Below are 22,092 nucleotides of genomic sequence, written 5' to 3'. Positions count from 1 at the left end.
TTTGTGTCAAAAGGCAATAACCTGGAACATTATAACAGCCTTTCCTTCTTTACTAAGAGAAAAAAAGTATTAAATATTCTAGTTCTGCTTTAGCAACTTGGCATGTGTATTAGGTATGTATGAACAGGTGGGACAATGTCTGAGTGTCTTTGCAATGGTGACAGTTACAGTCAATATGTATCCTTATTTATTAATCCTTTTATTTGTTAACACTTTTTAATACTGGAACAATATTATCTTCGGATTTACTGAGAAACAGGTGCATAGGCACTTGACTGGTTCTCCTACATTAATCCTTTTAAAACGAAAATTCATTTAATCTCTAAGGTTATTATTACTATTTGTCTATCCTGTTCTTTGTCTTTGGATGTGATTTTGTTGGTTAAGCTACCTCCTCCTCACTGATTTCAAACAAATGTTGAGGTTTAATTCTGCATCTCCCGCTCTCCCCCCTCCCCCCAGCTCTTGAGTATTTTCATCTCTAAGTTTCTCTGTAGTTCTGAATTTCCATCATCAAACCTGTCTTTCCCAAGGAGGAGGTGGAAGAAGCCTGTGTTAAAATTGGCATTTTAAATCTTCACAGAATGGAAAACCAAGAAAGAGAAAGTTTTCACACACCTTGCTAAAATACTACATTCCTGAAAAAGCAAACATTTTTATTTTGACAAAATTACTCTGCATTGGAGAAACACTTAAAATCCTGGAGGAGTCTTCAGTGTGTTGGGACCTAGACACACTACAATTCTTTCAGGTTTTGGAGGGGAGGGATGGGGAGTGAAGGATTATTGTAAGAAGTATAATGGTAACTTCCCCATTGGATATGAGTTGGCTTAAAGGCTCATGATCCCAGGCAAAACATTCCTTGGAGGGACACAGAATTTGGAATGTATTTCTGAGTAGCTTAAATGGATCTTAATGCTGGGGGGGGGGGGGGGGGGGAAGGGAGGAAACAGAGAGTTAAAGAATATAAAGCCTTTTAAAACTCAGAATAACCTGAAAGCTTCTCATTTGAAGAAGGCAGGACTACACTAGAAATGTGACCCCTAAAACTCTGGATTTTCCTTATTCCAGAACAGGCTAGGATCTCATCACTTGACCTAAACAACCTCTGGCACTTTAGATATACACACCATACTTAGTCTCTTGTTTTGGGAATTTTATTAAAAAATAAGCATATGCCTGACTTTTATAAAATTTATACAGTGTATGTACACAGATACAAATAAAATAACATTAAAAATAAAAACCACACCTGCTTTCCAGGAGCAGTGGCCCTGGCACTCAACATAATTTATAAAGCTAATTTTGTAAAGAACTATTTAGTCCCAAAGGGCTACAGTTAGATATCACTGAACTACAGATAAAGCTGTAGCCCGTTACCTGCAATATTTTCAATTCAAAAGGTTTTTTTTTTAATATAAATAATTTAACTAGAAAATCCATCAACAAATTCAGTTAGAGTTATGCAGTTTTCGCTCTTTTTGGCACAGTGATGCATTGGTTTATAGCAGAGAACTGACCTAAAAACTGACATTCTCACACACAAACACACCAGCAAATGCAACCATACATACACAGAGTGGGGCCCTATGTTCCCCAAACAGTAGTCTCATCATATATTTTATGGAATTGTTCCCTGATCAAGTTGCAAATTTCTTTTGCCTAGGAAAAATCAAGGGAGAATTGTAAAGGGGTTAGGATTGAAGGGGTTCTGGGTAAAGAAGAGAGGAAAAGTCAAGTTATTTAAAGCAATGATTAAGATTCGCTTTGGCCCATTAAATGACAAAATAAAACAGTTTTTGGACTAATTAAGTAAAAAAACATCTGTTGAAAATGCATTTGGCTTTAAGGCACGTGAAATTTAGGGTTTTTGTTTGTTTTGTTTTGTTTTTGTTTTTGTTAAATTTCTGGGTAGAGAGCAAAACCCAGAGCTCAGATTTTCTCTCTTCTCCCCCTCCCATTCCTTCAAACCAGATACCACCACCTTCTCTCACTCCACAATTTCCCATTTAGGCGAGAAGAGTCTCCATAGGGTAAGGTTGGTAAGTGTTGGGGCCGCATCCCGAGGCTGCTTGTAAGGCTCCGGATAATCGGAGGGGGCAGTACAACTGCGAACTGCCCGCAATCAGCGGGCTTCGGAACGCCTTGGCCTGGGCTGCAGGGGAGAAGGAAGGTGAGAGGAAAAGCTGTGGCGCTTGGAGGTGCTCTGTACGAGGCTCGGAAGCCGGAGCCAGAGGCGTCTCCCTCCTTCTAGTCTCCAGGAGAACGGGTTCGCCCATTCCGTATGCGTATAGCTGCAACAGAGTCCCGCCTGTAGTGGCAGCCTGAGCACCTCCCCTGGGGAACAGCGGGGACTGCTGCTGGGGGTGCGGGGCCGCAGAGAAGGCAGTTAAGGTCTGGTATCCAGCAGCGCCCGGTAAGGAAGAAGTGCCGGCGGCGGCTGCGGCGGACCACAGCAGCCTCGAGGGTTGGGAGTAAGAGCGAGTCTCTGTGCCCTGGTCTCCATCGCGGCGGAAGGGTTTGCTGAGGATGCTGTCTATGGCAAAGGAACTGGAGAATTTGCGCGCCGGGCTCGTGTTTTCCTCCTTGCAGGCTGAGGAGTAGGAGGACGGAGAGAGGGACGAGGAGGAGGTGGAAGAAGAAGACGCTGAGCCTGTACCGCCGCTGCCGGGGACACGGCCCGCCGAGGTCAGGGGAAGAGGAGGAGGTGGTAGAGGAGGAGGAGGAGGAGGAGGCGGCGGCGGCGGCGGCAGCAGCAGGCGGGCGGCGCCGGCCGGGTGAGCAGCTGCCACAGCTGCCGCAGCGGCTGCGGCCGCTGCATTGGGGGCGTTTTCTTCGGGCTGTAAGGACGGAGGCGCCGCTGCCTTGTGACTGAGCCTCTTGCGGCGGCGGCGGAAGACCCCGTCAGCGAAGGTGTACTCGCTGTTAGGGTTGAGCATCCAGTAGTTGTCCTTGCCCCAGGGGCGGGAGGGGTCGCGCAGCACCTTAACGAAGCAATCGTTTAGCGAGAGGTTATGCCTCACTGAGTTGCGCCAGCCAGTGTAGCTGCCTCGGAAAAAAGGAAACTTGCCCATGAGATACTCATTGATTTCGGCTAGGGTCAGGCGGCCCCCGGCCGAATCGCGAATAGCCATGGCGATGAGCGCGATGTAAGAGTAAGGGGGCTTCGGTCGCCGAGTGTAGGGCTTGCTTCGCCCGCCCCCTCCCTCGCAATTGCTGCCACTGTGGTTGCCGCCGCCACTGCTCGGAATGGAGTCTCCTTCTGGCTCAGTGGAAGCGCCTTCAGAAGCTGGGACTGCCAACGAGGGGTCTTCCCTGGAGCAGCCGCCCCCGTTCCCTTCGCCTCCGCTGTTACTGCTGCTGCTGCTGCTGCTGCTGTGACTGCAGTCGGTCGCCAGCTCCCCTGCAAGACTGCTGCACGACGGGCTGTTGGCTGTGCAGTCCTCATCAGAGCCCAGATCATCCTCGCCCGTAGCCAAGAGGGGCGATGACTGGACACGGCTGCCGCCTGCGCCTTCCAGGTCGCTAGTCGTCTTGTCCTCGTAGGAGGTGCGAGGGATGAAGATCTCTAACTTCATCCCACTACCCACCTCTCTCTCTCTCTCTCTCTCTCTCTCTCTCTCTCTCTCTCCTCTTATTTCCTTTCTGTCTCTTTAGAGTCCTTTTTTCCTATGTACTCTCCCTGCCCACCTGTATTGTCTTTCCCTTCGGACAGCTCCCCCGGACACCAGAGACAGAAGTCAGAGGAAGTAATATGCAGGTGGCCGAAATGTCGGAATCTATCTTGCCTGTCTGCGGCTTCTTCCCTTCCCTTCTTAGGAGAAAAGTGCTGCGTTTAGTGGGCAAAGCGATTCTTCTTCCGATGAATTTTGGAGGGACTGGTGATTGTATTAAGGTGTGTGGATGTAAAGGTGCTGTCTCCAATCAGAGGAATGAGTACTCCTTGAAGGGGGAGGGAAGAGCACGGAGGTTCTAGTACCCAGACTGCGCTGGTTCGGGGTGAGTTTGTCAGACTGAGGGTGTTTTCAAATTTCGTCATCCGTCAGGAAAAAAAAAGTTAGTGCCTTCGTCCCCTAATGAAAAAAGGATTTGTATTACTGTCCATGATGGCAGCGGAGAAAAGTAAATACATAAAAGATATATAAATTCCAAAGAATGAGCTCTATGACCCCACTCTCTCCCGATCTCTTCTCAGGCTTTTTCCTTCGTGGTAGAAGTTCAGATGCTCCCGTGGGCCTCTAGTTTTGCTTCACTGGATTCAGTCCCCGAGGCCGCAGCAGTAGCAGCCTAGTTTGTATTATTATTAGCATTATTGTCGTTATCTCCTTCCCTTTCCCTCGCTCGGTCTCTCCTCCACCTTCAGACCGGCCCAATATAACCCTCTGCTGCCTCAGCGGAGGCGGAGCTTCACCCCGTTCTGAAAGGCGGGTGGGTGGGGAGACAAGGTAGCAAAGGTGGGCAGCGGTTAATGGGCGAGATCAGAGCCGTAATTATCCCAGTGACATGGAGAGCTTGTTGGAAAGTTGTTTCGAGCAGGTTGTTTGTTTTGTATCTGCCAGGTTCCGCCCTCCTCCTCCCTTGCAATGATGGACGGCTGGCAATAAACGTCGCTCTGTGTGTGTGTGTGTGTGTGTGTGTGTGTGTGTGTGTGTGTGGTGTTTTGCTTAGCAAACCCCTCCTTTCCAGGTGTAAAGGGCAGAAATGGCATCTGGGTGGAAGAGCCAAACAGCTCCCGCCACATTTTGGGATTTACAAAGCTGCCTTTAAATACTTATGTATGTGGAGCAATGTTGGACGAAGAGCTGGTACGCGATAGAGTAAACCCTTGGGGAGAAAACCCAGAGAATGCTTTAGACTGTCATGACCGCTGGTGCCGTGAAATTCCAGGTGCTGTACAAAGTTTGATCAAATGTTCAAAGCTCAAGGCTGTCGTCTGTCCAAACTAAGCATCAGACATGTTTTTGCATGTAAAGTTAAAACATTACGGGGATGAGGGGGGAGAGGAGGTGTAAAAACCCCGTCAGGGAAATCATATAGTAGAGTAAAAGAAAAATAAATAAATAAAAGCGAGAGCTACGCATATCAGAATAGGTCTTTGGAAAGGACACTTCTCTTACTTGGTGCTTACTTTATAGGTGCCTCTTATAGTAAATACTTTCCTCCACATTGTTCCCTTTTAAATTAACTCTCTCTCATTGAGAATCTCCCTTTATATTCTAAAACTTCAATATAATATCCTGATTGAAAACTTGTGTTCCTGAATTTTATTGAACACATTTGATTTCTTCCCAAATGATCTCTTCCTCCGTATTTAAAAAAAAAAAAAAAAAAAAAAAAAAAGGAACGGCTTCAGTTTTCTTTGAGGTGGGGAGGTGCCTTTGCCACGGGATGCCAAGCCTCCTCATTCATTCTCTTTTGGGGGCGGAAGGTGCTTCTTTTGGTTCCTGGGGTTGTCCGTGGATTTGCCTGTGTTGAGCACCTTTGGGGACTTGAAAAAAACTAAACCGAACTGTAACTTCACCTAAATTTTGCAAAGTAAACGTTTAGCGACGAGTAGGCAGGTCTCAAAACAGTGGATTGGAGAACTCAGTCATTTCTTTTCACTACCTCACTTCTCTTTTGCTTTTAATAAGGGTACCTGGATTTGGCAACGCTCATAGACAGAAAACGAAGGGCACATTTTCAGAACTATGAGAATGTCTTCCCCCTTCCTTTCTTCCCAGATTATTTAACCTGGAAAAAGCATCGATATGAATTTTAAGGAGAAATTACCGGTTTTTTGCAAAGGCGACAATTTCTAACTACATAGCATTACTAAGGTTACGGTTCCTCCTTTTTCCTGCCTTTGTTGTAAATAGCAAGGGTGAAGCAAGTGTGGGGGAGCTTACCTTTGATGTTTATTTCATTACCTTTCCACCATTTGTGTCCAAAACGTACACAATCCTTTCTTATCTTTATTCAAAGAGCTTTAAAGTCATTCAAAATGAAGTGGGCAAACACATATGAGAGGATTTTTTTTTTTTTTTTGAGGGAGGGATGACCATTTTCAGAGATTAGAATGAATTATGTATGTGGGAGTGAGCTATTAGGATTTTAGAAAAAAGAGGAAAATTTTCTGCCCCACCATGTCAGGGGAAATGTTTGGTTACCCCAGAGGCAACGATGCCTCTTCTTCATTTATTATTTCAAAAGTAATTTTTAAATAGCTTTTTGTTTTTCCAAATACTTGCAAAGGTAGTTTTCAACATTCACCTCTGCAAAACTTGGTGTTCCAAATTTTTCTCCCTCTTTCCTCCTCACCTCTTCCTTTAGACAGCAAATAATCTCAAATAAGTTAAATATGTGTGCAATTCTTTTAAACATATTTCCATATCCATCATGATACAAGAGAAAAATCAGATCAAAAAGAGAAAAGAAAAAAAAGGAGAAAAAAAAACAAGCAAAGGACAACAATAAAGTGAAAATACTATACTTTGATCCACATTCAGTCTCCATAGTTCTTTCTCTGGATGCTGATGGCTTTTCCCATCATGTCTATTGGAATTACCTCTTCAAAAATAATTATTTCTTATATTGTTTCCATGGGATATCATAGGTTTATAGCTAAAGTAATCTTAATGACCATTCAGTCCAATTACTTCTTTTTTAAAAATAAACTAAAGCCTCAAGAGGGAAATTACTTGTCAAGATCACATAGCTACAAGTATCAATGAATTATTATCACTGTTTTATAGGTACAACTAGTGATTCCATGAGGATTCAGTTGACAATCCATATTTACCACAGCAACCTGAAGTACTAAAACTCCTGTCCTTCCCTTTCTTCTGCTCCCAGACTGACCTAGTGAAAACAGAACCAGTAGGTTCTCCTCAGTAGGAGGTATTTTAGGTGGCAAAAAGCAAATTCTTTCTTCAGGCACTTTATCCATCACTTGGGACTCAAAATGATAGTGCCTCCATGCAAGCTTTCAGCTCCCTCCAGTATAATCAGATACATTCTTAGCTCTGGATTCAGCAGTGAATTCCCAATAGAAGGAGTCCAAGTGGGTCCATCACTGGACAGGGAAAACTCTAACCTGAGATAATAGAGGGAACTCAATTTGACATTATTTTTTTCTAGAATTAGGTGTGATTTTATAAGGGAAATTCATCCAAGATTTGAGTGTGTATGTATCCCAAACTGGATGTGTGAGAGAGAACTACTGGGTATCAGGATCTCTGGGAATTTACAATTTTGCTTTCCACCCTTATCTCCTTCTGCCTCAAGGGGCAGACCAGACCTTAAGGTCTGTGTTTGCCCTCTTTGGTTAAGCCGACCAGGTTCGGAATTCCACTGGATCTTCCACTCCCTAGTTACCAAACAAAGGAGTAATTGTTCCTTACCCTATACAGTTTACAAAAGAAGTGTTTGTTTTGGTTGCAAAGGTTAATTCTCTTTCTTCTCCCCTTTCCTTTCCCCTCCACCCTCTTCCCTTTTGCCAAATCAAAGTCAAACATGTTAAAGCACTGGTCTAGTAGACGGGTCTAGTGGACAGTGCCCACCAAAAGCTTCAGTGGAATCTTGATCTTAGGATCCTGTTATTGGAAACTGCAACTACCAAACTCAAATCTTAAAGACTGTAGGGTTTAGAAGAAAAAATATAGTCTAGGAAGCTCACAGCCCAAACGACCAATGGTCAAAGGGAAATCTTTTCCATATTAATGTTCTGGAGTTGGTACTTTATATGCCAAGTTTGCTCCTCCCTACCTTAAGGAAACCAGCCCATATTTCCTTGGCATATCAATGGCTTTGTCTGAATGGGAATTAAATTCTTTTGGAATAACTCCCACTTTGCTTCATGACTTTGCAAAGATTCCTCAAGAAGATTTTGATGTTTTTAGGATGGAGTGATGGAGGCTCTTGAGTAAGGATTCTTCACTTTTCAGGATGAAGTAGGAATTTTGGAGATTTGAATGAGCTAGGTGACCAATACCTCAGGCATGCCCCAAAAAGAAATGTTTCATGAGTTTAAAGCATTCAGACCAGTGTCCTTCTGGGATAGACACAGAAATGATAGAACAGACTTAAAGAGTTAAATAATTTGGCAAATAAAAACAATGGTAGTTCTCTCCCCAATGCCAACATAAATATTATTGTTTTAGCTGTTTAGGGATATTTTTTCTCTTTCTCCTCTTTCTAGTTGTTAGTTAGTAGTACTTTTATAGACTAATGAATCACACGGTTTCAGCTAAACCATAGGGTAATTGGGACTGGGATTTGGGTAACCTGGATGTGTAAGCAGTGCCTAGGTTAAGGAAACTGTGATTAGGTATTGAAACTTGAGCCAGTCAATTTATTTCTTTGTTTCTTCTGTAAAACATAGGGGATTGAACTAGATATCCTTTTAGATCATGTCCAGCTCCCAAATTGTTTGAATCTATGAGAGGGGCTCATTGCATGTTACATTGAACACAGGGTACCTCATCCATATATGCATTACTAACCCAGCATCTTGGACACAGCAAGTATTTGTCCTGGACATAGTTTAAGTGCCCGAAGTCTGCTCAGAGTTCCCTTGCATAAAAAGCTTCCCAGAAAGGCAACTTTTTTTTTGCTGCCAAATTTGCTGTCCTTAGGGGATAGCTATTGATTTGTTAATAATAAAATGATGAAGGTGAATATGTCTTGCTAGTATTAAAGACCCATTAGTTTATGTCTTTTTTTCCTACTCTTTTATTTCTCTGAAACTAAGGAGATAAACCTACAAGAACAAATTCACATTTTCATGATCTTGCGGTTCATCTTAAATCCTTAAAGCAATTTTAGATTATAAAGGAAGATAATGCATGTATATTCGGGAGCTAGAACTAATGAAAACAACTATTTAGAAAATATCTTGAGGATTTAAAACTTTCCATTGTTAGGTAATGGCTTATAATTTCCCTTCATAAAAACTGCAACCTGGGAAGAAAATAATTGCATTCCTGTAATACCTAAGATAACTTTGTAGACTGGCAGTATTCTATAATAGTATTGATTATGAGTTTCATCAAATGCATGGAACATAACTTTCTACCAAAAGAATTTCAAAATATTCTTAATCACATTCTCTAATCCTCTACTAATTTATTTGAGCTTCTTGCCAGACAATAGGCAAGGAGGTGTAATGTTTTTATCATTCACTTGTATTTCAGCTGAAGGTAGACACAGATAATCAAAGTAAGCAAACTTAAAATGCTTCCAATTTGGAAGCAAGGAGTGTGCATTAACCCATTACTACACCATCATTAAAGAAAGGATTCCCCAGGAATTCCCCAGGGTTATTGTAGAAACAGTATGACAGTAGAATTAATTTAAACAGTTGAATCAAGGTTGGACTCTATGGATTTAAATCTTACTACAGACACTAAGTGTGTATGGGAAAGTCACTGAAACTCTGGGAGTTAGGTTCAGTTTCCTCATCTATAAAACAAGGATATTACTTCTATTTTCTTTACAAAGTTATTGTTAGCATCAAATGTATGCAAAGTCTTTTATCCAATTTTGAGGCTCTATGTAAACTTCAGCTATTATTATTATGTCAACAAGTGAACCCTTCAAACACTAGGGATTCCATTGACATCAACAATAGGATAGCTCAAAAGAAAGACTGAGTCAGAGTTAAGATAAAAATAGTAATTATTTTATACAAATGAGGAGCAGAGGAAGAATAGACACAGAGGCATTAGAGGTGGTTTGGGCTCAGAGATTGGGCATGGGTTAAATAAGCAATACTATGTGTATACCATGAAGGCCATAGTACCCTTCAAAATCTATAAACAAATAAGGGGGGGGGGGGGAATGGATGGATGGAATAGCAAAGGGTGAGGGAAGAAACCAAGGGAAGACTCCTTGGTTGGGGGGGAGATTAAGTAATAGCAAAGTAAATTAAGGAGCAGAATAGAGTTAGAAGGCATAGGAAAAATATGTGTCTGTGTATGTAGGGTGGTGTGGTGTGTATGTATGTATGTGTGTGTGTATATGTATGTATATATCTACATATTTATACATCAATATATACATTCTTTTAACTATAGCCTATTTAAGGGTGAGGGGGATGAAAGGAGGGGAAAAGAATAAAGTAAAAAAGGTGCTCAGCAGAGAACAAAAGAACAATTAATAAGGAACTGTATGCTTATGAATATAATTTCTTCTCCTAATATATACATATATGTGTATATATACTTTCTTGAACTGGTTATTTTGGTTATGTATTTTGAATCCTCTCTGATGTTCTACTGGGTATATGATAATGTATTCTCTTTTGTTTTGTATTCCTTTTCTGTTTTTCTTTTTTAAAAATAAAATAAATTAAAAAAAAAAAAACTAAGCCAAGAGATTCCTGGCTTTTCCAAATTCCATTTAACTTTATAAATAAATGGAGAAAATGTTTGGGGAGGAAGACAGCGTATTGTGCTTCATTTCATTCACTGAATACCTACTATGTACAAAATATTATGCTAGTCTAAAAAGATTCAGGCAACAAATTTTATATTATGAATTCTAATGGAATATATGGTATAGCAAGGCAAAAAGGCATAAGTACAGATAATTCACAATGCATGATATTACATGATAAATATCTTAGTGAGGTGTAAAATGCTGGCAAGGGGGAAGATGATCATCATCAAAGTCTATCAATGAAGACTTAGGGTTGGGGGGAAGTGGCATTTAAATTGGACTTTAAAAGATGAACTCACTAAATAAAAGAGAGAGGAAATTCCAAGATTAAGGAACAATATGAGCAAAGTCATGAAGGTGGGACATAAGGGGCATATTCTGGGGTATAGAAAGTAGCCTAATTTGGCTGAAAATTGAAGTATGATAAAAGTCCTAAGAACTAAGATTGGTAACAGTTTTCTTAGCTAGTTTGTTATGCCAGAAATGCTTTCTTCTGATCTACTTTTTGCATTCCTGCTCGTTGTTTAAAGTCCAGCTCAAATTCCACTTATAAAGATATCATCTCTAATTCCTCTGAGTAGTAATTACTGTACTCTCTGCTGTCTCCTCCCCAATATTTGCACCTTTTATTATACACTTAACATGATTGTGATATGTCTCATCTCATATTTCTAGTAGACTAAGCTCTATGAGGGCAAGAAGTATGCTTTATCTAAATTTTGTATCTCTTCCACCATCTATAGTGTCCTGTACTCATTAGATGTTTAATATACTTTTGTTTAATTTAATTGGGATGTTGATAATCATATATTTTGGGGCATTACTAATGTAGGAATTTGTTTTGCTAGACAATGTGTATATATAGCTATATCTATCTATTTATAAAGAGAGAGGGGGCATTTGGGATGTGTATGTATGTCTATGTGTGTGTGTTTAATTAACTTAATGTGGAGGAGGTGGTAGTTGTAATTAGGAAGGCCATTTTAATTTTGAAATACATGTTATTTCAATACTGTATGAGGATGTATTCTGATGGAAGTGGATTTCTTCGACAAAGAGAAAATCTAATTCAGTTCCAATTGATCAATGATGGACAGAAGCAGCTACACCCAGAGAAGGAACACTGGGAAATGACTGTAAACTGCATTTTTGTTTTTCTTCCCGGGTTATTTATACCTTCTGAATCCAATTCTTCCTGTGCAACAAGAGAACTGTTCGGTTCTGTACACATATATTGTATCTAGGACATACTATGACTTATTTAACATGTATAGGACTGCCTGCCATTTAGGGAAGGGGTGAAGGGAAGGAGGGGAAAAATCGGAACAGAGGTGAGTGCAAGGGATAACGCTATTAAAAATTACCCAGGCATATGTACTGTCAATAAAAAGTTATAAATACTTAAAAAAAATACTTGTTATTTGAAAAATAAAAATGGTGTAAAAACCAATAACAGTAAAGACATCTACTTTTGGACAGTGAGTCCAGACCCAGGCATGCATACATATACACACAGACACACATATAAACACACATATGTGTCAATACCAGTTTTACATATAAAGAATGTGAGAAAAAAGGAGATTAAGTCATTTAGCTAATAATATACAGCTAACTAATATAGTATATCTTTCCACAACTGAATGTAAACTGGGGAGACCTTCCAAAAAAAACTATCTCTGATGCCGCTAATGAGGGAAGAAGGAAAATATTTATCATCTGAAGACTAACTATCGACTTGGATGGGTTAATCTTTGTTTTTGGAGTGGTACTATATTCTGTTTTTGAGGTGATGGAAACGTACCTCATAGTTATATTTCCTTCACTTTCTTTTGGTTGAAAAGAAGGTAAGTTAGATAATAATTAGGAAGGAATGTGGATGGAACACCCACCAAATTACTATGCAATCAGAAGACTTCCTGCTTGGCTGAAAATGAGTCTGGGATTGGAAAATGGGTGAAAAAAAAATCAGCTTGATTCAATATTCTTGATCTGGAGAAATGCCAAATCTACTGATTTGGAAGATATTTTGCTGTAGAAGATGCCATTATTTTCTGGGGGCAATGAGGAAACCAGATGTTCCCAGCTTAAAAAACGATAATTAAGACCAAGATGGACTTAGGGATCTTTACTTTAAAATTCTATAAGAAAACTTGGGTACTAGTTTGTCTGTCAATGATTTCATTTTCTTTTTTAAGAATATATCTTATCTGGTGATTCCCTTCCTTTTTCAATTTGTATTTTCTCTGTTTCCTTCTTTAAAAAACAAAGTTCTATTGAAAATGAATTCTTGTGGTCCAGAAAATATGCAGCAATGTCATGAAGGAAAAGAAGGATCAGAAGCCAGGCCAGAACATCCATTTGCATCTGCAGTAGCATAAGGTCAAATAATTTTAGAAGGGGTGTGGCAGATCTCTGACTTCAAGGAACTGAGTTGGTTCAGCAACTGGTAGGGTCAAGAAATCTAGTTCCTGAAGTTGGGGGATCAGAGATCAGGGAAGGTTTAGAAATTAATGAAAGGTGAAGACTCTAGACTAGTGGCAAGTTTCCAAGAGGATCTGATGCCGCAGGAATTTCACAGAGGCTTGTGTATATCCTTCCAAGTCAGAATTCCAACTACCAGACCAGTTCTACTAAAAGAAAGATAAGGATCATCAGAAAACAGATAGGGGTCTTTTAGAGAAGATCAAAATATTTTAAAGTACCCCAATGATTTATGAAAGCTTCTCTTATTGGTGGAGGATTTGCAGTCTTCATCATTTGAGAGCGTAAACCACAGTATTGCTTGGCAATCTTAATCATCTTGAAATGTTGCTTCCCACACAGAATGTAATTCTAAAGAAAAGTGAGTGATTTCCAACAAACATAGTTTGGTTTTATGAGTAGCTAGATCACTTGGTGTATGGAGCACTAGGATGAAGTCAGGAAGACTCATCTCTCTGAATTCAAACCTAGTTTCACATACTAGCTGCATCCTAGGCAAGTCACTGAACCCTGTTTGTATCAGTTTCCTCATCTGTAAAATGGGCTGGAGAAAGAAATGGCAAACCACCCCAGTTTGCCAAGAAAATCCACAATTGAGTCATGAAGAGTCAGATATAATTGAAATGACTGAATAACAACACATTTTGGTTTTAAACTACAGTGGCATAGTTACTTTCATAAGCCAAAGAACCCCAGAATGACAGATTTAGGATGGTAAGGGATCTTAGATTATCCAGTCTCCTCATTTACTGATGAAGCAATTAAACATCCTCTTACCCCTATAAATTAGCTTAGCCATGGATCAAATCACAATCTTTTGTCAGATCTAATGCTTTTTCTAATAGACTTTCTAAAACCATATTAATTATAATGGGTCAATATTATCTTTGCAAGATCTGGTAACATGAAAATAAAAACCCATTTATGTTTCATCATAATAAAAATAATATTTAATTTTTATTTCCAAATTCAAGCCTGGGAAGACTTTTTTTTATAACTTTCCACCTCTACATTATTTAGTAGGATCAGAAAATGACTCTCTCTCTCTCTGTATATATATATATACATACACACGCACACACATATGTTATATAATATTTATATGTAATATAAACATAAAATATTTGTGTTTTTACTTTTGAGAGCATGGAGTGGTCACCCCTCTTTCTAATTGCTGACTCATTTCTTTATTCTTATCTCTGATTCTATGTGAATTATTCTCTAATACTACATAATCTCCTTTATTAATTAATCAACTATCTCAAAGCCTACATAATCTCCCTTATTAATTAATCAACTATCTCAAAGCCCCTGTTTCAGTTAAACAAAGAAACTTCTTTTCAATAAGCTTTTGCTTATCTCCTTCTTTATTTCAAACCCCATTACTCAGTTTCATAGCTTATTTATTAACAATTTAACAGCATATCAAACAATACAAAAGATGTATTAAAGTGTTTCAACAATGTAATATAGTGACAGAGTTTACAGAATGATCACTTTTGACTATCGATTGTACTGCTGACTTTTCAATCATTGTAGTTTTGTCTGTCTTCTGAGACTTTTAATGGGTTGTGGCTGTTGCACATGCTGTCAACTTCTTGAAGTCACAGGTGAGAGTTGAGTGAATCACTTAGACACCAAAGGTACAAAAGCACTTTATAAGCCCTCATACCAGTTACTAATCCCCCTTAACATCCCATGTACCTTGACAGCCTCAGTTACTTATTTATTGTGTGATCCTAGTCAAGTCACTTAATATCCCAGTTTCCTCATAGGGAAACTAATAAGAACACCTACCTCAAAGAATTATTGTGAGGATCTAATCAGATGATAATTGTAAAGTGCTTAGTGCAGTATAGCTAGCACAATAAATGGTATATGCATTTTTTAGATATTATTGTGATAAAAGAAGTCATCTTAGTGTTAATCTTTGTGTCTTACACAATCTGCCAGCATAAGCTAATTTTCCTCATATCAAATTGCTTCTCTCCCAAAGTTCTCTTCTTTCTTGAGAATTCAGCAATAGAATCCATAGTCTCCCTAGGAGGGAGTGTTATTATAATATAATATTCTAATAATAAAATTGTACTACAATTAAATACAAATTGTATTTACAAATAATTATGATTATAATATTGCAATAATACAAAAATACAAATTTGTCTCAAATTATGGATTATTGACAACCAATGTGGTTTTGACTTCAGGTATTGAGAGCAGAGAGAAGTATTTTTCAAGGATAGCCTTTGCTAGATACAGCAATGATTAATGACTTGAGTTCAAATCTAGCCTCAGATACTACTAGCTGTGTGATCCTCAGCAAGTCACTTAATCTGTTTGTCTCAATTTTCCTCTCTGTGGGGATAATAATAATACTTATCTCCTAGTATTGTTGTAAAGATCAAATAACATAATTGTAAAACACTTAGAACAGAGTCTGGAATATAGTAAACTCCCTATAAATATTAGTTATTATTGCTGTTCAGTCATTTTTCATTTGTGTCCAATTCTTTGGGACCCTATTTGGGATTTTCTTGGCAAAGATACTGGAATGGTTTGTCATTTCCTTTTCCAGCTCATTATACAGAAACTGAGACAAACAGAATGAAATGATTTGCTCAGGGTCACACAGCTAGTAAATGTCTGAGACCAGATTTAAACCCAGGAAGATTGATTCTTCCTAACTTTAGGTTCTTGTTCTGTCCACTGAGCCAGCCAGCTTCCCCTAGATACAATAGAGCTAGACTACGAAAGAAGTAGGCAGCATTATGCCTATCAACATGTACATTCTCTTTACGATTGAACTCTTTCTTAAGGATAGGAGACCAGAGATAAAGACATTTTCTATCTCTCTCTTTTTGGGAGAATCTTGAATAGACAATTCGATAACAACAATTTGTAGCAGCCATTCATTGTTGAGAGTGGAATAGGATTAGAAAGTTTGCCTTGCTGCAGGGAGGGCCTGATTGAGATTAGTTAACATAAATTTGGAAGGGACCCAATCAGCACATTTTTGGGATTCTTATGAATTCAGGGTAGGCTGAAGTGAACTCAAACTAGCTTCTAAAAACTGATTGTTAAATTTTTACTGTGAGCATATGCACCCTGGAAAATAGCTACAAGCCAGGATTTGATTTAAGAAAGCAATGTAAAAAATATATTTAATACAGATTAAATTTAAGTATCATATATACTTTGGGTCCTCTCAGCCAATTGCTAGTACACTTTAGAATTTTTTTCAACTCTGTTCAGTAGCATATACATAGGAATGAAGGAGTCAGATACTAGGAGTAATTCAGGCTCAGTATTTGGCAAGTCATGATTGATAAAAGGCAAAAGATTTGGGGGTGGTAGAAGTATAGTGTTGCATTGATTCACCAAGGGGTAATTATAGGGAAGAAAGGAAAATATAGCTAGAACAGGGATGATGACCTGCAAAAGAACTAAGGGATAGAGGGAATAGAGATCACAATGAAGACAGGGAATACATTTAGGAGAAAGAGAAAATGGAATAATAAAATATTGCGGAATAATAAAAAGAGAAAGGAACAATAAAGGAAAAAGGAATATTGGAGTTCCTGAACATGTAGAGAATTCCTGAGGTTGATGACAAAGTCATGTGATTATCTCTCTGTGTAGCTGAGGTAAAATGGAAGAGTAGGCCATGGGAATTGAGTAGACTGAGGAACTGGGAATTTAGGGTATTTGATGGGTATCAGTGTGTATGTTGAAATACTTAGGGGAAGAGAGAAAGACTATGATCTAGGCACTGAATTCATGGAAAAATAAAGGTGAATGTTCTAGGGTTTTATAGAAAACAGCTGTCAGGATCTAGTTGTGTAGCTTGACCTTCCATTCTATCAGTGTTGGGGAAGATATTGGCTCTTGAAAGAATCCTCTTTAAAGACTTACATGAACTGATGTTGAGTGAAGTGAACAGAACCAGTAGAACATTGTACACGGTGACAGCAATATTATGTGATGATTAACTGTGATAGACTTAGCTATTCTCAGCAAAGTGGTGATCTAAGACAATTCCAATAGACTTGGGATGGAAAATGCTACCTGCATCCAGAGAAAGAACTATGGAGATTGAATATAGTTTGATATATAGTATTTTTACCTTTCTTTTTATGTTTGTTTGCTTTTTCTTTCTCATCTTTTTTTTCCCTTTCGTATGATTGGTATATATTGCATTAGTATATATTGCAACCTGTCCAGGATTCTATGTAATTCTAGTAGATATACTCCTTATAAAGAATTCATTAAAGTGCTAGAAGACTTTCTCTAAATCTTTTATTATACCTACCATTCTAACACTTGGGCTGCCTAGCCTGTTATCTCTGTTTCTTGCTCTGTGATTTGCCTACTTCCTCATCATACGTTTTCTGAATGTCTTTTACCTCACCTCTTGAGCTCAGGTCACATTGCCTCAGTATCCCCTGCTTCTAGGACTCTCCCTTTTCTTCTGATTGGAGAGGTTAGAGGATAGACTTTGGACATCTCCCTGATTTACTTTTAAGGAAAGGGTCTCAAATAGCCACATCATCATTTCCCACCTGGCTGCTCTTCTGGACTTTATATTTGTTTGTTTTGCTACACTTTGGGTTCTGAGCTGTTTCTCTTCCTTCCTCTCAACCTGGCATTAGAAAAGGTCTATCTAGATATCTATCTACCTATCTGTAGATAGACAGATACACATTTACACACACATACATATATATACACATATAGATAAATACACATAGATATGAGATTTATTATACAGGAATACAGATAAATAGCCAAGTGGAGGGAGGAAGAGAGGTTGAACACTCTCAAAGGACATGAAAAAGAAGATGAAAGACTATGGAAGCTGGAGAAGTTGGACTTGGGATGGGAAATTTGTTCACCAGCTGAAGTTAGAGGAACATCTAATTATTCCTTAGATGATAGAGTCAAGCCCATTATCTATTTCCTTCAGAGAACTGTAGCTACTTTGGGAAAGAATTTCATGAAGAGATGAAACTCACATGACTTTTATGCTGATTATTATGAATTTTCCAGGGAAGCTGCTGGCTCCTTAAAGAATCTCTTTATAGACCTACATGAACTGATGCTGAGTGAAGTGAGAAGAACCAGGAGAATATTATACACAGTGACAGCAAGATTATATGATAAGCAACTATGACAGACTTAGCTCTTCTCAGCAAGGTGGTAATCCAAGACAATTCCAGTAGACTTGGGATGGAAAATGCTATCTACATCCAGAGAAAAAACTATTGAGAGTGTGGATCAAAGCATAATATTTTTACCTTTCTTTTTTCTTTGTCTGCTTTTACTTTCTCATGTTTTTTTTTCCCCTTTTGGTCCTTTTTTTTTTTTTTTTTTTTTTTGTACAACATGACAAATATGGAAATATATTTAAAAGTATTGTACATGGATAATCTATATCAGATTGCTTGCTGTCTTGGGAAGCAGGGAGATGTTTGAGGAAAGGGAAAAAAAAAAAACTAGGAATGCAGAGTCTTACAAAAATGAATGTTGAAGACTATCTTTACATGTATTTGGGACCATTGAGAAAAAAAAAGAATCCTCTTTCTAAGAGCTGAGATAATTTCCAAGGATGTCAGAGGATCATTGCTCAAAGTGATTCTACTCTAGTCATTCCTGAGAACAGTTAACTCCCCTCACAAAATAGGGATGAGGCCTTGTTGTCTATAGTTATCAGTCAGTTCCTTGGTTGCTTCCTCTGTGTGTATTGCAGAATTGGGGTTTTATAATGTCCTTAACAGATGTCCATCTTGGTTTCAGTGCTCTTAGAGATTCCTACCATTTTGTATATAGCTCTTCATGGTACTGATAATAGTCCTGTAATTTATCCTGAACCTACCTTTTCCACTATATCCATTCCCTTTCAATAGAGACAGATTTTTTTTAAACCACTCTTCCTTTAAGAGCCACTCATGGACCTCTTCAGCTGAGTAGCAAATCAAAAGATAGAATCAATATTTCTGACTTCTGTTACAAAATGTCTTGAAAGTTAATTTGAGTCAAACCTGTGCCAGCTTGGGAAAAGCCAGGAAAGAAAAAGGAAATTAGGGGAAAAAATCTAGAGAGGTGGAGAAACAATACTAAAAAACACCAAAGGAATTGTAAAACTATTTGTCTTTAAAATTTACACCATTATAGTGTGTATGTGTGTGTATGTATAAATATATAACTTTTAATAGTTTTTTGTAAAGTTATTTTTGTGTAAATATTCTGTTTGAAAAGTGATTTTTGATAAATTATTATCATATCAAACTGTGGCTACCAAATAATTCTGTCACACAGAGTAGCTTTCTCTTCTGTGTAGCTGGAATGGTTTAACCACTTCCCAAAGTGCTCTAACTCATTTACAGATGGATTCCTCTGTGTCTCTGGATGTGAAGTTTATGATTGCAGAGGTTTGTCCAAACTGCCAACATGCTTCCTGGCTTTTAAAAGAGAATAAAATAGAAATTCTGTTTTTTTCTTTTTAAATGTAGTCCAACTATACAACACATATTTCCATATAACAGTCCATTTTTTGCAGATATATAACATTTTTCTTCACAAGTTCTTTTTTTAAATTGTTTTTTGTGAACCACAAATAACTCCAACCATGCCTAAGCTTAAGAGCAATACCAGTGATACATTTGCATTTTAAAGAACACAAGATGTTTTTGAAGTAAGATTAAACACAATGAAGAATCCATGTATTCCTTTTCTAAGACCCATGAAAGTGCATTAAACCAATCTCCTTTGTATGTTCTTCTTCTTTTTTAAAGTGTCCATTTGCCACTTTCTTTTTAAAATTTAAGTATGTATTTATGCCTCTCTTTCTTTTTTTAAAAAAGAGGACATCTGGATGTGTGATTTTAATCAGGACTAGGGGGTCCCTTCTCTACCAATGTCAATTGGCACTTGCTCTGAGATTTATTAGTCTTAGAGAGTTCTGTGTGGACACTGAGAAGTTTAGTAACTTGCCTAGGGTTATACAGGCAGTATGTGTTAGAAGCAACTTAGTTCCTCCTGCTTCCAAGACTGGTACAATAACTTCTGTAGTTGTTGTCCTTCATTCTTGAAGAGGACCAAAATAGCATCACAATGTGTCTGACTGTGACTAATCAGACCGGTAGGAGCTTGGAAGGCTCTTCCATAGATTGGGCGTAAATGGTCCATGTGAACATTTGGAGTTGAGATGTCTCTAAATTTGTACATCTCATATTTTTTTTTTGTCCTACTTTGATTCTGTTCACTTATATGTTTCTATAGAGGAAGTTAGGTGGAGCAGTAGATGGAGCACCGGTCCGGAGTCAGATAAACCTGAGGTCAAATCTAGAATCAGATACTTACTAGCTGTATGTTCCTAGGCAATTCACTTAACCTCTGTCACCTTCAGTTTCCTCAGTTGTAAAAAGGGATAATGATAGTATCTATCCTACAGAAGTACTGTGAGAATCAAAGAAGATAAGATTTGTAAAGTATTTAGGGCAGTGACTAAAAATGAAGTAAAGTGCTGTGCTCATCTTTCTGAGTTCAAATCTAGCTTCAGAGACTTACTAGCTGTGTGATCTTGGACAATTCTCTTACCCCTGTATGTCTCAGTTTCCTCACCTATAAAATGGGCTGGAGAAGGAAATGACAACCTCTTCTACTGTCTTTGCCCCCAAAATGGAGTCTCAGAGTTGAGCGTGATTGAAAAATGGCTGAACAAGTACATAGTAAGTTTTTTTTTTTTAAATAAATTGTTTCCTTCCTACTATATACCTTGCTTTTCATCACATCCAGATTAAAATAAAAATCTTCTTAGCCAATTGTACTTTTTTCCCCCATTTAATTTAATTTCTAGTCCTGGAAATGTTTTCCTTTATAGTACTTTCATTTTGAATAAATAGCATGACCTCTATATTATCAGTTAAATGATCTTTAAATTCCTTTCAAATGAAAAGCAGTGATTTGTGATTGGAAGTAGTTTTTTTTTGTGGCTTAGCCAGAAAACCCACTTTACACTTATAACATATTTCAAAGGAAGATTGCATCTCAGATTCCAAATAATTGATTTATACATGAACATTTGGAATACAAACTATGATGGGAATTTCGTGGAATAAAGAATTGGTATTCACAACTACATATCGTACTAATACACATGGCACACCCTGTAATATATAATGAAGCTTATATTTGTATATAAGGTGTGAGTATAACATTATAAAACTGCCTCCATAAACTTTGTTGTTTATTATTTTATGATCATACCTCATATAAGCAAAATCTCATTGCAATAAATACTACTTACAAAGATTTCTTTACAACAAAATTATTGCCATGGCTAATAAAAACAGTAGTTGACCTGATTCAAGTGAATCCTATACAACCAATTAGGATAGGGAAAGGAATTAAACCTGTGGTTTCATTAGCATGAGGGACTCCTAAACGGGAAACACCCTCTATAAATGCAGCTCACTTTCTCCTCAATCTAGAAATTTGCCTAAGAAGTTAAACAACTTGCCAGGGTTAGTTACATAACCAATATATTTAAGAGGAGGAGCCTAAATTCAGGTTTTCCTGACAGTTGAGTCCACACTTTATTCAAACAATCATGTTGTCTTTCACCCTACAAACAATGCCAAATAAATATCTTTTCTGATCATAAGTCACAGAGAATTTTACAAAATCTTTTCTTCATCAACTATCTTGGGAGACTGGTAATAATAACGCATTATCACACTTGAGGTTTATAACAATAGCTAGTATTTATGTAGTGTTTTAAGGTTTGTAAAACATTTTATGTGTTTTGTCAGTTGGTCCTCACAACAATGCTGTGAAGAAGAGGGATCAACATCAATCCCCCTTTTATAGATGATAAAAACAAGTCTGAGACAGATTAAGTGACTTTCTCAGGGTCATATAACTACTAAGTGTGTGAAGCATAATTTGAATTTAGTTCTTCCTGACTCTAAATTTAGAACTCTATTGCTCCACCTAGCCGCCTATAGCAAGCATTTTCCTCATGGAACTGCTTTTTTTGGGCACAGTTCCAAATTGCTTTCCAAAATTGCTAGACCACATCAAACTCTACCAAAATGCATCAATATGCTTGTTTTTGGCAGCCCCTCCAACATTTGTCATTTTTACTTTGGGGGGAGGGGTCAACCTTACAAATCTGATGGATGCAAGGTG

The 22,092-nt window shown here is 38.2% G+C and overlaps 1 protein-coding gene across 1 annotated transcript; it reads right to left on the bottom strand.

The window, feature by feature from the left end:
- Window positions 1-1,141: 1,141 nt before the first annotated feature.
- On the bottom strand, window positions 1,142-4,617 carry FOXQ1 (forkhead box Q1). The gene has a single exon (XM_051970783.1). The coding sequence runs from the start codon at window positions 3,576-3,578 to the stop codon at window positions 2,010-2,012; it is 1,569 nt and encodes a 522-aa protein (XP_051826743.1). The 5' UTR covers window positions 3,579-4,617; the 3' UTR covers window positions 1,142-2,009.
- Between the last annotated feature and the right edge of the window lie 17,475 nt (window positions 4,618-22,092).

This window comes from Antechinus flavipes, chromosome 1, assembly GCF_016432865.1.
Source record: "Antechinus flavipes isolate AdamAnt ecotype Samford, QLD, Australia chromosome 1, AdamAnt_v2, whole genome shotgun sequence".
NCBI lineage: Eukaryota > Metazoa > Chordata > Mammalia > Dasyuromorphia > Dasyuridae > Antechinus > Antechinus flavipes.
Note: the sequence above shows the minus strand (reverse complement) of the source record. Positions and strands in the feature narration are given on the sequence as shown.